Raw genomic sequence first — 18,388 nt, forward strand, 5'->3', positions numbered from 1 at the left:
ATGTTCATATATCAATATTAAAATTTTAAATATATGAATTAAAACTTTTATTATTATAGGTTATAGAAAACATTTATCTACTATATTACTGTATGAAAAATAATTACATTCATTGAATTATGTAAACCTAGTGGTTACTATTGAAAATTTTACGTTCCGTTACATCTCTTATTGAATGCTACTATTCCGTTTACTTATTCATATTTGTTTGTTCAGGCCTTAATCATGTCGCTTTCACAGTTTCTTTTGATTCATTTATTAATTTTATTAGTGTGTTCTGCGACGGCTACTAAGAAAAATGTTTTACTTATTTTGGTTGATGACTTACGCCATCTCTCGGACGAAATGGTCAATCTGCCTAATGTAAAGAAACTTGCAAACGAGGGTGCTAATTTCAAAAATGCATATGCACAGGTAATTTCTCTTTTCTATATGGATCTGCAAAATTTGTAAGGAAGGTAAAGCCATAGAAGCAAGGTCTGATTACAAGCTACGAACTTACCTATACAATACTTATCTACCATACACAATACTTACCCAACATATCCACACATTAAGGACATCCAAATACCTACTTACATACCTACCAAAGGTCCTCCTATACTCCGTATACATACTTTGTTCCAGCAAGCCCTCTGTGCACCCAGCAGAAACTCAATGCTGACAGGCCGACGACCAGACTCCCTTCACCTATACGACTTCTACAGCTACTGGCGGCACATAGTGGGCAATTTCGCCACCCTCCCACAATTCTTCAAAGATAACGGTTACGAAACTTATTCTATAGGAAAGGTGTTCCATCCAGGAATAAGTTCTAACTTTACAGATGATTATCCTTATAGCTGGTCGCAGCAACCTTACCATCCTCCGACAGAGAAATATAAGGATGCTGCTGTCTGCAAAGATGAAGAAACAAAAAAGCTTCAATCCAACCTCCTTTGTCCAGTAAATGTTAGACATCAGCCAGGTGGAACGTTGCCAGATTTGCAGTCTTTGGGACATGCTGTAGACTTTGTTTCAAATAGGAATAGCAGTCGGCCATTTTTTTTGGCGGTTGGGTTTTATAAACCCCACATACCGATTAAGTATCCTGAAGAGTATCTGGGTGAGCACATTTTTTAAAAAGAAAAATATGTATGTCTTGTGTGTCAGTAATAGGTTCAGGTCAATAAATCAGTACAAAACGAGGAAATCGAACTCACTTGTCTTACGTCAGAATGATGCCCCTAGCCAGCCATTATGCTATACTATTGTTGCTAATTATTTCCAAGAAGTGCAGATTTTCTTAACATTATTCATAAATATACTTTATCACATGGTTTATTGAATACCTAATTTTTGATTACAGCAAAGATACCAATAGACAAAGTGCGACCCCCAAAACACCCATTCAAGTCTCCTGACATACCCTTGGTCTCCTACCATCCCTGGACGGACGTACGGCGTAGAGACGACATCGCAAGATTGAACATATCATTTCCATTCGGCACCATGCCTTATGAATGGTCTCTCAAGATACGACAGAGTTACTACGCAGCTGCAACTTATGTAGATGATCTGATTGGTGAATTATTGAGTTATGTTGATAGAAGGAATACTATTGTCGTTTTGACGAGCGATCATGGTCAGTATACGAAATCTAGGGTAATATGTTTTTAATATTACCTATGTCATTTAAAAGCGCCCCCTATAACAGATGTTGTTGTCTAGACACGTTAAATTATTTTCAGTAACTAAACCTTTGTAGTGATGTTTCATTCGTTATCCCTTGATTTTCTTTTTTTTCAGGATGGTCACTGGGCGAAAATGGCCTCTGGGCAAAATACAGCAACTTCGACGTGGCTTTAAAAGTTCCTTTGATATTCTCAGCGCCAGGAATACCTTCAAAGAACATACATACGCCTGTCGAGTTGGTAGATATATTTCCTACTTTAGTAGATCTTAGTGGCTTGTCCCATAATATACCAAAGTGTAACAAGTTTGATAAATCTCTTCTATGTTTTGAGGGTAAAAGTTTAAAACCGCTTATGATGGATAGCTTTAATACATTTGGAAGCCATTTTGCAATAAGTCAGTATCCGAGACCAAGTGTGTACCCTAAAAAGAATTCTGATAAACCACGCCTAAAAAACATTAAAATAATGGGTTACAGTATAAAAACAAAAAGATTTCGGTACACAGAATGGGTTTCCTTTAATAACACATTATTTACAGTTGATTGGAACAAATTATTTGGCTTAGAACTATACGATCATTTGACAGATCCTGATGAATCCAATAATCTATATTTGGTACATAAATATAAAAATATTAAACAATATCTCTCTAGATTGTTAAGATCACATGTTAACAGATATAATACGAACTAAAGCTCAGTATATTAAAATATTTAATAATAACTTTAAAGTATACATAATTATAATAACCAAAAACCAACACATAAGCTGTTAAGCTTTTAAGCTGATCTGGAACTATTCTGTTTTTTTCAATACACACATCATTTTTTTCACGTCTTAATACTAAACAAATATATCAATAATAACACATAGAGATGAACGCACACAAAATGCATATAAATGAAATACGTATACCTAGGTACGATGAATGATAAATGTTTTTAGTCACAGCACATAAAATTAAATGCAGTTTATTAAAAAGCAAATTAATTTATCAAAGGTATATTTACTGAGAAGTTTTCGTATCTTCCGGGCTCGGATACTGTGATTCAACGTCGTCGACCTTAAAATAAAAACATTTCTTTATGAAACCTTAATTTTTTAAATGCTTATAAAATGCTGACTTCACAATAGGCCACAAAAATAAGGAATGCTATTTTTTTCAATAATGAACTGCGTAGACATAGATAAATTAGGAAGACGATTTTCGGACATTCACACAAATATTCTTACTTCATAAATTAATAATATAAAATATCTTGATAGTACATAATAATAATTAAAGTTGAGTATAGAATGCTATCTAATCAATTGACGTAAAACTAAATAAACCTTTTCAATAAATTCATTACTATTAGACTGAGCGCCCAGGGCTGTCAGACATCACCTATTTATTTTCATATAAAAATCAAGACAGGTAATTTTTGGACTTTTCCTGTGCCTGTGATGAATATTTTGCTTAATAAAAAAATACTCAGATTTTATCTACCTTCAAAACCCATACCCTAAGAACACTCTCAACTTTCGAAATTACTCCTAATGAGAACATTTGTAATGGCTGGCGGCCCCGGGCTCTTAGTCTATGTGTATCCTCATAGATATACACTGTGAAAGGAAGTATTTCCATAATCCTTATCACATTACAACACAGTAAGTAATAGTCAAAGAAATAGCAACCTTGTATATTTAGCAATTAAGTTGAAATCATGATCACGGGGAATTTCATTAATTGGTGGTATTTTTAGCTGTTAAATTCGCGCTAGTCTTTTATTCGAATTAAGTTGTGACCAATAACTATATTATTTATATTAGGCTACTTTATATACGTTATTTTGCTACGTGTTTCACTATCATCAAATAATAATCACCTTAATCTTACAAACATTAACACAAAAATGTCAACAAAAGCGTTGTTGTATAATACAGCCTTTAACCACACGTAACTATGAAAAAAATCATCATACTAAGCTCTGTTTTTCTTCAGGCACTGGTTTTCTAGAACTTTCTTCCATTTCTATTTGTTTGAACCTCGCGTAGAGGGCGCTACTGGCTAGAACGATAATGTTCGAGGTCCACCAAAGAAGGTTTTTGCTCTCATTGTACCATTGCGTCGCTATGACCGTTTGTGCACACGCCTTTGCTGTTCCTGAGATGTTGTGGGTGAGTGGAGAGGTCACCTGAAATTTCAGTTAGAAAGTGCTAGTAAAAACATTTTCGCTTTAAATAGTAAATGTTTTAACGTTTGTTTTAAGTTAAAATAGCTTGTCTATCAGTTCAAATAATTTAAAATTCAAATAAACCCACCTTTATCTGTAAAGAGGTGAAGTAACCAATAGCAAAGCCACACAGTCCACCAATTAACATTTGTATCCAAAAATAGGTGCTGTCGAAATTACTATAATTCCACAACACAGAAAATTCCCCATTCATTATTATAAGTGGCAGAAATAATAGTATTGAATAGGCATTATTATAATAGGATAGTAACCAAACTTCTTGGTTTACACTGGGTAAAACCTTTTTGGTGTAGATGGAGTATAGGGATAGCATAAGAGATCCTATTACTCCATATATTGTGCCAATTAAAGAAAATGAACCTGCAATAAAGAAAGAAAATATGTGATAAACAAAGCGATCTAAAAATACTCATGTAAAAAATAAACATTACTAAATAAAAGAATGGTGCCGGATGTTATTATATCTATGCTTCCTAATCGCGAAAGCGATAGATTGTGTGCGTTTACACGTGTGGGATGTATGGGTCACGATTGGGGCAACTTAGTAGAGTGATAGTACACCAAAACATTACAAAAGAGCTTTACATATAGGTACACTCAATATTTTAAAAGTGACAAACTTTATGTAAGAGTCAGTACATTAACAATGTGGCATGCATGTTATCTGTTAGGATTAACCACTAACCCAAATAGATTATTTACATTGCATAATTAGCCTGTTAAGACCAGATCCAATGAACACCTGTTGTAGTTTAATCTGTCAAATGAATGTTAACTTTGTACTAGTTTGTATAGAGTTGAAAATAAAATGTACTCAGCCACTTAGGCTGATAACACTCTAGCACTCTACTGAAGTTATTAATTATGCCTATGCCTGTCTACTATTCTAAATGAACAATTCAGTTTTTTTGATAGCAAAAGGACAAAAAATACAGTGTAGCTGTAGCCTATACTTATAAAGCGAATTTCTTAGGAACAGCAGGGATCCTTGGCTTTAATTCCTTAACTTGGCGTTGATTCCATTAAATCCTAAGGTGTGATCCTCCCTAACTATATTATTTTAAAATATAAATATTTACCTAATAAACTCTCCTGATCTACTCCGAGGTAGAATCCAAAAATGATGAAACCGCAACATAAAATGCATCTATATGAAGTCCTCTGGCCCAACAGCACCCAGCTGAATACTACATTAAACACTGTAGTCAATGATCTTCCTACGTAGTAAAATGGAACTCCTACATACTTCAAACATAGATTATTTGTTGCTATCATCAACGTGAACATTATTGAGAGTGGTATCACCTGGAATTGAAGAATTTATTGCTGTTAGTAAAACTATAATAAATAGTTTGTTCTTAAAAGAGGTATGAAGGGCACCTGTCTATTCTATGCCTATTATGTTCTGTTTGTAATTTGTAGCTCTGTTGATGGCAAAAGTGTATGTCAATTTGAATTTATTTATACAGATGCAAACACTTGCTATTATATATAAAAACATTGTACAATTGTATTCTATGTTATTCAACAAATCTACATATTGTAATAATAGATCATTTGGTTTAAAAAATTAACTGATATTATTACAGTGTCAAATTGAACTAGCTGATAATTTTTGTGTTACAAATATCTGAATACTGATATTAGCATAAGTACCTAAATACATACTAATTCTGACCTATGCTGATAAACTACAAAAAATGTAAAACAAGGAAAATTCAGATTAATATTCATAAAACAGTATTAACACAGTTACATTACATAATATGGAACTGCTAATTAAAAGGACTGGAGTGAATGGTTTTAAATAGCGTCCTTGGCTGTTATCACACAATAATTAGCATTACATGAGTGCTTACTCAGTTTCTGTTCATTAAGTACACACAGTATAATGTGTATGGTCTGCAGCATAATCCAGAGATTATAGTTCTTTATAGGTTTTTCTGCACTGAGTACAGTATTTTATGACTTTACTCAAACTCAAACAGAAATAGAAATTATTTTTTTCTTTGAGATTTTACAAGTTAACACAAGAACTGCTTGACGTTTTGCATAAAAATGTAATTTGCTCAGTTCTGTGAGATGTCACATTTATTTATATCAACCAATATTTGGATCTGTAACCATCAAAAACTATTTTTATATTATCAAATTCTATTGACAATGAAATAAAGAATTAGAATATAGACTAATTATAATGATTATATTTGTTTTGATAACTTGAAGAGTTCTTTGTAATGATAATGATCTTGATTTTATCCTTACATAAGTGTTATATTAGCTACCATCTGATAACATCCCAGCAATTAGGTTTATGATTGATTTAATAAAATCATGTGTATGTTGTTTTGCTACTTTATTATGATGAATGCAATATGACAAAAGAATTTCTCAGAAGCAATAGTAGTTGCTGGGGAGTTTGTTCCACCACTTCTTCTTCCCAGCAAAAAGACATAGGAAGTGGTGAAGGGCGGGCATTTTGGGGATGTCTTTTGTAAATTTGACCTTCAAAAAGTGCAGATTTTCAGCCTACTTTGAATAAATGACTTTTGATTTTGACATCCAAACTAATTATTACTAATTAGAGGTAATATTTTTTTCCAAAACTAATGAACCAATTTGAAAAATCCTTTCACTGTTGGGAAACTACACTAGACCCACAGGTGAAATAGGCTATATTTCATGTGGGTATAGGAAGTAGTAGTTTCCGTGGCATGGGATAAGTGATACCGTGAGACATCACTATATTTGGTATAGTCAGATTTCAGTTATCAAAAAAACGTTAGAAAAAAGACCATGATTACCTTTCTCATAACATCCATTTTCCATGGTGAACCCTTAGGAAATGCAAAGACCCCTGGTATACCACCAGATCTACTTAAAGTATGGCATATACTGAATGACACAATACATTGGAACCATGTGATGAACAGAGGTGCTTCCAAGGCAACCGCCTGACTGCTCAGTAGTGCTTTATTGACAAAAACTGTTGCTATTGACACTACCCTGAAAAAATAATGTCAAGTTTAGATCAAGGCAGCTGGTCATTGAAGTGAAACTTGTTATGGATGGGAGCAAAAATGCTGTTAATATTAAAAAACTGATATTTCCGTCATGATATAACTTTTTATTCCATATTTTCCTTTTCGATAAATTCAGTTTGCTTATCAGAATTTTTATTATAAAATGTTAAGCAACAACAACTCATACTGCTTTTAAAGAAAATAATAAGAATTTTACGACCGGCCTTTATTTACTTAACAGTAAACAGTGTGCCACATTTTCAGTTACACATATAATATATTATGTAGCATAGCCTTCAGCTTTGCTCGCCGGCGAATCAATTAAAATATTTCCAAGTACACCTTTGTATCGCAATAACTATTAAGTCCAACCAATAAACACATAAAAATAATGAGTCTTTTTAATACAAACCAGTAACAAGAAACCACAATAAATATAGTAATGTATCTCGAACACAAGTCCGAACGCTGATCCTTCATTTTGGTTTCTTTTTTGAGTTATTAACACTATAAACTGTAATTATGTAGGTTTTCTGCCAGAATCATGTTTCAGTTCTAGGAACTATTCAAGAATTTCAGTTATTAGCACAATAGATGCTGAACAATACGACTGTTTCCATTCCAAATGAAAGCCACTTTGGGACAAAATTCCAAAACAACACAGAAAAGTTTGACATGTCATAAAATGTCATCACTTGACAACCGTCATCAGCTGTCGTTCTGAAATTGTGAAAATGTATAGAAAATATTAAAAAAACAGTGTTAAAAAACATGACGATGGTTTGGTGAGGGTCCAGTACACTGGGGAACCGTTAGTTATTCGATCCAAAAAAACAATAATAATAGGCTTTCATGAGTCTCATAAATGTTTCTGTAATTTTTACGATTAGTAAACAATAACCCATTGTAAGTATTATGTTTACTGAAAATTTTCTGAAGTTATGTATATACAACCATCGTTCCTATCAGAATTTCAGCCTTATTGAAATATCTTAAAGTTTAAAATACGGTGACAGTTTTCAGTTGTTTTATTTTTATTTTGACATTTTCCCACGAGGGTTGGCAGCTAAAAAATTCAAACACTAGTTCTAAGTTCTAATGATAGTTTCTCGTTATATCGGTATTTCTTCCTTTATGACCTAATTCACAACTCGTTTTCTTTGTTTGCCAAATTGAATGGACGATAACTTGATATTGTTTATATTTTGTTAAAATGGTTATTTGTGGGCTTTGTAAAGCAGCAACTATTTAAAGTTTTTTGTGTAGGATAACACTAAAGTTGTCGCCTCGCCGTTGCCGGAACGCTGACGTCAGTAATTTTAGTATTTTACATTTTGCGAATGGAAATAGTTTTCTAAAATTTATACAAATAACCCCTATCCTTGAGGCGACACATTATCTTTGTGTACAATCGAAAATGGCATCAGCGCCGGAGACAAAATTACCGGAGACCGACAGTCTAGAAGCGGGTTCCAGTTTCTTTGAAGAGTTCTACAGTCCCGTAAATTTGATTATAATTGCTATAATCTTTGTGTTGGTGTATAAAATATACTCAAAGTTCACAAAGGTGCCTGCAGAATCACCGGCGGTGGAGTTGCCAAAAATTCGTAAGGATATGACAGTTGCAGAGCTGCGTCAATATGATGGGAGCCAGCCTGACGGCAGGGTGCTGGTGGCGGTCAACGGGTGGATATTCGACGCCACGCGAGGGCGCCGCTTCTACGGGCCCGGTGAGTGCATCCGCACCGCTGTTTATAAATAGAGTTGACATTACCATGACTCATTAATTACCCATTTAAAATGCAGAGTATGCACCTTAGGTAACCTTTTGCATTACAACAACTTGTTATAATGTAGCCTGCATGTTTAATGCCTTGCTACTAGGCCAGTTACTGATTATTAGATGCAAAAATTAGGGACCTTGAGAAACAGCCACTACCATGAAACTAATTGTGATAAACCTTCCATACAGGTGGACCTTATGCAGCATTTGGAGGGAAAGATGCCTCAAGAGGTTTAGCCACATTCTCTGTGACATCATCAGATAAGGAGTATGATGACCTCAGTGACCTCAACTCTATGGAAATGGAATCTGTGAAGGAGTGGGAGGCACAATTCAGAGGTATGTAACAAGATAGCACTTAATTAAAAGAATTATCAACGGACCAATGGCAGAAATGCTTTAACTGCATTATTGAGAAATTGCATCATCTTTGAATTTAAGATATCACACTTTTAGTGGCTGATAAAGGTGTAGTCAATTGTTATTTAGGCCAAAAGTTTTACATATTGACCTGAGAGGTCAAGTATTTTGATTAAGTGCATTTAGGTAGATGTCAATAGTGACATTCTAATATATGTGGATAGTACAAAACCACTGAATTAGTGGTATCTAGATTCTAGAAGAGCCTAGAACCCTGGAATAGTTGATTAGAATGGTTCTATAATGTTTATTAAAAATCTGTTATAACAATAACAATGAAGTTAAACTTTCCCAGACTATAAAATACCTTCTGCAATAGAAGGCATGCATAATAAGGTGAACTAATCAATTAACTCAGAACCAAGTAATTTTAGTGATCTGATGGATAAATGTATTCAGTCTTTTCACCCTTTATATCTGCCCAATTTCCCTTTGAGCACCTCTGATATTGTGCTGTAAAGACGTCCACTGGTCACGATACAATAGGTAGGGAAAAATTATAAAGACATATGAGATGTAAACATGTATTTGTTTCTTGTTGAAGCCATAGAAGTTGCTTGTTATACCCAAGCTATTATTATGTCTTCATACATGACAACAAATGGCTGACTTCTAACTAGTAAATAAATAATGATGATTTGATATTGAAGTTTGTCTTAAGTGTCTAAAAATTGGGTAGGTATTAAATCTGGTTTTGCACAACTTTAACCCAAAAATATGGTACAGTTCTGGAGTATTTTTTCCTTCTATCTTAATCACCTGATTTTGGGTATAATGTGTTATGAGGGAAGAGGGGAAGGGGTCGTCCAAGGTACAGCTACATGAAACAAATTAAAGAGAAGGTGAATGTTGTGACGTATAAGGAAGTGCAGGAGTTGGCGCTAGATAGGCGTAAATGGAAGGAGCTGCACCGACAAGAGCTGGGCTCTTAAATTTAAGAAGAAGTGTTATGATATTAAGAACTTGGATATTCAATTAAAAATTGCATCTATTCCTTATTTACGAAAAGTGCAGCTTTGTTATTGTTTGATATTTTTAGAGTTAGCCCTGAACTGCTAATGTGTAAGGATAAATTAATATAAACTCCGTCTGCCTTGTGCTTGTTCACACAGTACATATTCAATTAATTACTATTCAGTTGTTTCCCAAGATATCTGAAATATATCCTTGAGTTAGCGTTTCATTAATTATACGCTATGCTGTAAACTACCAATAAACAGTAATCTATTTAACACACCCTGAACATTCTGTTGTTTACATTTCGTCAATGATATGTATGAGTGTTCAACGAAAATATTTACGCGTCTACCTATTACCGATATTCATGGCAATTTACATTACTTAATGGCCTTCGCTAAATAATAAAACAATATGCCATTATCGTAAATAGAAAAATATTTAAATAATCTCAGATAAATAAATTATTTTTCTCTCGTAAAGCAATTTTACTCTTAATTCGAGAGTTTTGCCATGGTGCCCGTAAATTTTCTAAGCTATGGGAATCGATATTCGCTTGATCCTATTAGGAAAAACACAGGTTATCGCAATCACATGAATATGTTATCACTTTATCTGTCAGCTAATCGATTCAGCTTACCCTTTAGGTATTTCACTTAGCTTGCTTATCAGTAGCTTATAAAATGCATAGAAAGGATCATACGATGATATATTTGATAATTCTATATCCGTTAACGGTTGCAAGTAGGTTCTCGCCCTTTACGCAGGTTCCTTCTAAACAGTTGTTTTGAAAATCAATGGGAGGCCAATGTTCAGGAGTGGACGGCCGATGGTGTCAAATGATGACGATTAAATAACTATGACTATAAAAATACCATCGGCAATTGACACGTTACGACCCCACATGAAAAAACGCTCTTCTTAACCCCTGGGCCACCATGGGCCGTATCTATGCTAATTGGTATAAATCTATTTTGTAAGACCACCAAATTAAGACCAAACATAGAGAATTTCTGAAGTAACTTCGAATGTTGATCCAGTAGCGTGTTGTGGCCCAATAAAATCTGGATGAAAGGAACATAAAACAACAAATAATTCACAATCAATATTTAATGAAGGTTACAAATTAGAAGGTCACTATGGGAGTGTCAGTTGTATTAAGAATTCTGATTGTAAGGCTAGTAGCAGTGTGTTTATTTATTTAGCCAGCTGTATTGGCGATTGGAGTGGTCGCGGGGGATAAGCCTATTGATCTACACAAGTTTGTTTTCTTTGTCTTGACTATACGAAATAAATATATTCTTCTAGGCAAACTTGGAATCATTCTTGGATAGTCATTCGCAAATCAACAAAATAGAAACGGGCTAAGGGCATAGTGCGAACGTAGTCTTTTTAGCCGTAGATACTTAAATGTAGAAAAAACCCCATGCCTGACAGGGTAGCGTAACTATTTATTTGCCTTGAACAAAATCAACTTTTTCGGTAGAAGAATAAATTCTTCTGAAGGATTCATTTCATACAGAGGAAAGACCGCTCAATTCGCTAAGTCTATAATTACAGATTTATCGTAGAAATCATCTTACACAGAAACTAGGAATCACGCGTATTCACATGTGTAGATCAGAGATCAATATTACCTAGGCAATTAACGTGTTTCTAAGCGCTAGATCCAGACGGTTTTATACGTTGTTCATGCAAATGAATTACGTATTAAGACCTGTTCTATGACGTGATAGATAATTGTCAGTTCAGACTTGTTGGAACCTTGGCGTTAGGATATCAAGTGGAAAATAAAGCGCCAAAAGTTGTAACTAACGAAATGCCATGGTACTACTAATAAATTATCGCTTGCAAAATTAACTTTACCTAAGTTGAAATACCAAATTAAGATCTCCTTGCTTTATGGACCGATTATCGTACATAATATCTACAAAGTATTCCTCATATAAGAGCCCGTTTGAAAATTAACTTTCCTATGACCAAAGAAACGGTGTAGCCAAGGTACAATAACCTTCTACCTTGAAATTCCTTCCATCACCCACAAGCGCGCGATTGGGCGTGTCTCGTCAATATCTGGAAATCTAACACGATAAAAATGGGTGACACATCCAGCGATACCACGATACCGCATCATAACACAACTTCTAATCATAATAATAAAAAGGTAAACTGTACGAATTTGGGGGTCCTAAAGTATAGTTATCATAATGTCTATACAAGTATGTTTATCAGTTACATTTGATAGGTGCAGCATTATCAGAGTATTATCCAAATATAGAACGATCAGATTTCGTCATTTGTTTTGTGGGTGTTACCTACACATAATGCATAAAGTTGTAGGGCGAGACTCCACGAGGTATTTATGTTAATGGTCCATGGTTCAATGCTCAGAAGGGGACACTTCTAATGTCTTACACAACCTCGTCTCTCCGATCATTAAAATTTAGACAGAGTAGTAACTGTCCCAGTTCTGGTCTTGGAAGGAGCATAATTAGTGCACATTTTCTGTAGCCACAAGTGATGCATCATAAAAACAATCAGATCCGAACATATGTGTGGTTTCAGTTAGCAATGTGAATCTGTTTATCGAATTCCATATTTTTATTTATCACGAACACTCATGCGCACATTTTGGTCCTACTAACCGCCATATTAATATGTCCACACGTGTTTGCTCACGTGAAGGTTTCTCGAGTTTTAAAAATAGAACAACAAAAAGTTTATTTACATTTTGTTTGAGTAACGTGCTGTCATACAAAGGAGAGTGTTGAACTTTTTGAACTCCCATGTCGGTCACTAGTACAATGTTTCTTTAATTAAAGATCCAGAAATAAGTTTGTGTTTGTAATCTTGTAATAGGTATCATTAATATAATAACTTCTATTTATTTATGTAATCTTCTGATGTAATTGTCGCATTTTATCTGGTTGAACGATAATATACTTTTATAATATTTGAGTAGGTAAACTTATTATGTCTTTGTATAATGTAAGCTAATTTTATCTTCATTATTTATCGAGAAATATTCTCAGCACCTTTCACCTTCTTGCTGTATTCTTGCAAAAATCATAATTAAGTATGATCACAAATTATGAACCGAGAGTAAATACCAGCTTGAATTGTACCAATATTATAATTTAACACAGCTGTATTGCTGTTAAGGTACTCACTTAAACAGTTCAGCGTTAAATCACATTCCATTGATATTTTACATAATAAATCCTGCAAACTTCGCCAGTCAAATTCAACAACTTAAATCTTGTCCACGACATAAGTTATGATTATGACGTAGATTATGGCTGCAGCAATTCAAAAGAAAAGTTTGAAGGCCTTCCACCGTTCATTCAGTAATTTCTTAATCAGTACAGAGCGCAGTGCGGTGTGGTATTGCGTAAAATTTAGCTGACGGATCGCCGCTACCCTTTGTTATTCGCACCAGTATAATGTATAACACAAATGATGCGCAATTTCTCTAAACAAAACAGTTCACACGTAGAACCGTCGCTTTGTCTTATAATAGTTAAGTTGCACAATTACTGTTTACTTTGTCAAGTAATTGTGGCGATTTCAGTCTTCTAGTGCTAGAATATTCTATTAAATATACATGTTGAAGGTCGTAAAATTCTTACACAGACAGCCAGAATTTGTTTAATTTCTCTAAAATCGTGTTATAAAAACCCGAAACGTCTCGATTTTTTTAGAACATCCAATCTATTCCTCAATCTTTGATTAGTAACACATTTTAAATCGGTTCATTATTTACCTAAATTGCAGAGATTTTCAGACGTATTTCGAACGCATTAAGTGCAAACTGGCCAGCTATAACTTCATAGAGCTAGCGTACCAATCCATTACCACTAAGCCTATGGAAGCCGGCGTCAGTAGGTCATGCTCTGACCACTGCAGAGTAACGGCGTCGCCGCCACAATACACTGGCGTTCCACTTTCAAAACTAAAGGCTTCACTACTTTTTAACGGATGAATGTTTGTGCTAACTTTTTTTCATGTTGACGGAATAGGAGTGCAGAATTATGTATATGGAAATGGAAAACGGGGTGGATTGTACAATAAAATGAAATTCGAATATAAAAAAAATGCATTCGGTGCTTAAAAACACTATTTTACGACAAAACGTGTCGATAGGTTTATATTACGTATACTATATTTTATGTCTGCTGATCACTTGAGACAATCAAGCCGTCTGCACTTGGTCATTGAGACACGTAAGTGTCATAAAAATCAACCGCCACGTTTTTTACTCCACAACTAGCTATTCTCTAGATTGAGGCAAATGCAATTTTTGTATTAGTGTTGGTAGGTTATAGGTTGTTCAAAGATTTTCTTATCACTTGAGACCGAGGATCTTTTTAATATGACTAAAAACCACACTTATTCATTCTCAAGACCTTTGTGCACCAATGCCATGGCCATGGTAACTCTTTAGACCTAGAATATATACCCTTTAAACCTAAATTAACCTTAAATCTTCTACCTTTTCCAGAGAAGTACGACCTCGTAGGGAGGTTATTGAAGCCTGGCGAGGAGCCTATAAACTATTCAGACGAGGAACCCGAGGACACGGACACGTCCACGCCGACCCCAGTCGAAGACAAGAAGGAACAATAAGATTACACCACACCATTCAAATTGTTCGGAAGCAATCAAATGTGCTCTTCGTAACGTTTAGAACATACGGTAAGAAGCTAACTCAAAAATTAAGGCTTAACTCTCCAACTTAAATATTTAGATTGCATTCTTTACTAGTCCAGAAACGCTTGTTTATAGCCTTTTTATTTAGTTCGGTCACCACACATGACCGATTTCGAGAACTGCCCGGAAAATACCATTCTTAATTTTGATACTGCACTTGCATGCAGACATCACATTAGACGTTAAGAATAAGAATACTCGAGTTCGTCATGAGATCATTTGCTACAGGAAGTAAAATTATACAATGTCTTAAAAACAGACTTGAATTTATTACCTATAAGTTCTATAATATATGTATAAAGTCAAGTTAATATACTCATAGCTAAATATTTAAAATCATAGTGTTGCATCATATTGATGCGTCGTCCAAAACTTATAGTCGAAATCCCCTGTCTAAGTTACTATCCCCTTCATATTCTAGATGTAAATTATCGACATTTGATTGCTACTAACAATTTCGAACCTTGCAGGTTGACTCGATGAAGCTATGGGTTCTAATTCTTCGAAATAAATTATATGACGGCATATAATACTTATTTAAACTTAGTGGTGATATAATGTGATTGTATCGGAAACTTTACTTACTAAATTATATCCTGTTCAATATATTAGACACGTTTTGTACATAAACATTTAGATCTGAAATGTGAAATGGCAATATTGGCTGTTAAGAATTAAAAATCATAGCTTCCGTCAAACAACAAACAATCCCTTGTGAATGAGTAAGTGATTTTACTGTATATATGAAATCTATTGTATCATTTTCACTTATAACTGTTGCTTATTGCAGATTTTTGAATATATTATTATATATTTACAGTTTCACGAATTGAAAGACTGAGTGATGGCATATTAATTTAAACGAATGATGTAAAGGAAATCTAATCATTTATTGCACATTCCCAACATTATTTGGACAGCAAATTGTTTTATTTTGTGCCAACCGATGTTGAAGATGCTGCGTGAGCGCAGATATGCCATTAGTATTTAAATTAATATTATAGCCGCGGACGACGAGCGGCTGAGATAAGTTTGTTTTACGAGTTGATAAATTTATTGATGCATGTCGATCTTACATAAGTTTTATGATAAAAGGTTGCCTATAGAACGTTCGATATTAACTAATTAATCAATGATTATGTCGATCGATGAATATTGACTCATTCTTCGTAGGCATCCTAGATAAAATTATTTTATTTTTATCTTCTTGAAGCTGTTCTTTAACATTTCTTTAAACAGCTGCTATCCATGTGAATAATTTTAATTAAATGCGATATGAAACACACGAGAAATTCAAAATTTTAAAGACTTAATTCTTCTTAATTTATTTTCCTATTGTTTGTGCATTTATATATTTTGTAATAAAACGTGCGTGTTATGGGCTGTCCAACTACTATTGAACGTTTATAGTGTCGCATACATATTAATTTACAAGTTATAGAAAAATCTCGGCCAGTACGCTTAACAGCGCTGGATTCATTTAAAATTTAGAGCTGGCCATTTAAATATATTTTTACGAAAAGAGCGATCATAAGGCGTTCAATAGTTGCTGGCTTGAGTTTTAAATATTGGCCGAGCTACAGCGACAATTGCGATCCTAACTGGACCCCACCTGATATTCGGTACTTATTTATAAATTATGTGTTGCAAGCTAAGAAAAAAATACAAAAAATAAATAAGGAAATGTGCATAATATGTGTAATTAAGAATCTAATTAAATGAAATACTAATTCGTGGTAAAATGACGTGTGTGTGGTTATTAGTTCGTTCCTTTAGTGTCGACAGCGATGTGATATTTTGGGCAACATCATTTTGTTTTTTAAATAAATTAATTAACTGTCACATACCCCATTTGCATTCATTATGTTTAACTAACGACGCCTTCTATTTACTAAAGTACAAATAACATGGTTTGCCTCAAATATCTTTTCGCTTATAAATTATTTGTTGTAATCATACTTGTTCATTGTTTTTAATTAGTTTGTTTTAGTTTTAAGATCATCTGGTGTATGAATTATATTGGAATGGGATTATGGTAATTATTGTTATACCTAAATATGCGATTCAGAAATGCTTAGGAATTAGGACGTAAAAGGTAAAGAAATGAGGCTTATTTGCTTTGCCAAAGATTTTAGAAATATGACATAACAAGCTTTGTTATTAACATGAATTATTTAGTGAGTCTATGTATATTTTTATAAATTTTAATCTTCAGATAAATGTCTTGTCATTTAAATAAAACTAACCTTGGTTACATTGGAGCACGCGAAATAACGCTCAAAGCGACGCTAATAAAAAAAATATTAACATGAATAACAATGTCATATTTCCAAAGCATTTTTGAAACGTATAAATATGCAGTAGTGTAATGAATTTTTGCTACTTAAAACTGAACAAGCTTTATCTTTGTTTTTGTTAAGCCTTCATTTTATAATTGGAGCTTTATGTGCTGAGAATGGTTAAGAGATTGCATTTAAGAAGTTATGACTATATGGAGAAATATATTTGTACCTATAGGAGACTGCTTGTAAACCTTGAAATAAAGCTATATTTTTGTAAAAAAGAGATGTGTATAATAGTTCTGTCTATGTAAATTATAGTTAATCTATTCAGACCAAAAGTGTATAAACTCAGTGAAATGACACATATATTGGAGGAAATTATGTATCCGATGCTTAGGCGATAGTGGTGCCATCTATACTTTGCTATCTTAGTAAAAATATGTGAATAAATATTGCTTGGTTTATGAACAGTCTCGTAAGATTATTATCTAAATTACGAACTGCCTTCAGGCCTAACGAGATGACACGGCATGTTGCTACCAACGTTTACAAAATATACATACATTGCATGTTATGATCTCACTGAAGACTGCCCGTTCAGTTGCTGATGACCGGTGAAAGCTGATAGCAACAAGTTTGCGAGAACCACATCTTTGGGCCTTATTATAAGAATGGATGTTAACATGTCGGCGAAGTTTGGGAGATCCGTCGCATTTAATTTGGTCCCAAACGAGGAAATATAGTTGTGAAAGTATATTGCGAGGAGTGATAAGCTAAAGAATCGTTTTATGGCTAGTTTAAAATCTTAGTGTTGGTGGAAGTTATTCCTATATCGTTTTAGAGTTAAATGTGGAGTATATTGATGTACAGCACTGCAAGATGTTACTAATAACTAAAAATACATAAAAATGTTTATTTTAACATTGTCACATGAATTTAATTAAAGCGTTTTACATAAGTACCTTGTTTTATTAACAGTTTTTATTTCATTTTACTCAACCTAACCTAATTTTAACACATCAATCAACATAAAAATAACTTATGTGCGATCAATGGAAAATTGTTTAGCTAAAATATGATCTGTCATCCACATAAGGTAGCTATTTCCTTACAAGCGATAGAGAGCGATCTTGCATTGTTAAACCTGACGGTAATCTGTGAGTGCCAGACAAACTAATCATTCATAGTTTGGAAGAAAAAATTTTTTTTTACCAAAACGAATGATGCGTTAACGTCGAAACGTATTTTAATAATTCCAATTTATATAAGTGATAATCAATTCGTTGCAAACAATAATTTA

General features: G+C 33.7%; 3 protein-coding genes across 3 annotated transcripts; 2 read left to right on the top strand and 1 right to left on the bottom strand.

The window, feature by feature from the left end:
• The first annotated feature begins 200 nt into the window (after window positions 1–200).
• LOC110370991 (iduronate 2-sulfatase) lies at window positions 201–2,369 on the top strand. Its single transcript, XM_021327035.3, has 4 exons — window positions 201–414; window positions 628–1,105; window positions 1,349–1,624; window positions 1,789–2,369. The coding sequence occupies exons 1-4, from the start codon at window positions 226–228 to the stop codon at window positions 2,367–2,369; spliced, it is 1,524 nt and encodes a 507-aa protein (XP_021182710.3). The 5' UTR covers window positions 201–225.
• On the bottom strand, window positions 2,169–7,631 carry Nac (neuronally altered carbohydrate). Its single transcript, XM_021327034.3, has 6 exons — window positions 7,349–7,631; window positions 6,718–6,919; window positions 4,993–5,218; window positions 3,981–4,273; window positions 3,641–3,853; window positions 2,169–2,739 (listed from the first exon to the last, which is right to left on the bottom strand). The coding sequence occupies exons 1-6, from the start codon at window positions 7,414–7,416 to the stop codon at window positions 2,683–2,685; spliced, it is 1,059 nt and encodes a 352-aa protein (XP_021182709.3). The 5' UTR covers window positions 7,417–7,631; the 3' UTR covers window positions 2,169–2,682.
• Window positions 7,632–8,198: 567 nt separating this feature from the next.
• On the top strand, window positions 8,199–18,046 carry LOC110370961 (membrane-associated progesterone receptor component 2). The gene is made up of 3 exons (XM_021326990.3): window positions 8,199–8,666; window positions 8,909–9,058; window positions 14,598–18,046. The coding sequence occupies exons 1-3, from the start codon at window positions 8,354–8,356 to the stop codon at window positions 14,720–14,722; spliced, it is 588 nt and encodes a 195-aa protein (XP_021182665.1). The 5' UTR covers window positions 8,199–8,353; the 3' UTR covers window positions 14,723–18,046.
• Window positions 18,047–18,388: the final 342 nt, after the last annotated feature.

The sequence above is a fragment of the Helicoverpa armigera genome, chromosome 10, assembly GCF_030705265.1.
Source record: "Helicoverpa armigera isolate CAAS_96S chromosome 10, ASM3070526v1, whole genome shotgun sequence".
Lineage (NCBI taxonomy): Eukaryota > Metazoa > Arthropoda > Insecta > Lepidoptera > Noctuidae > Helicoverpa > Helicoverpa armigera.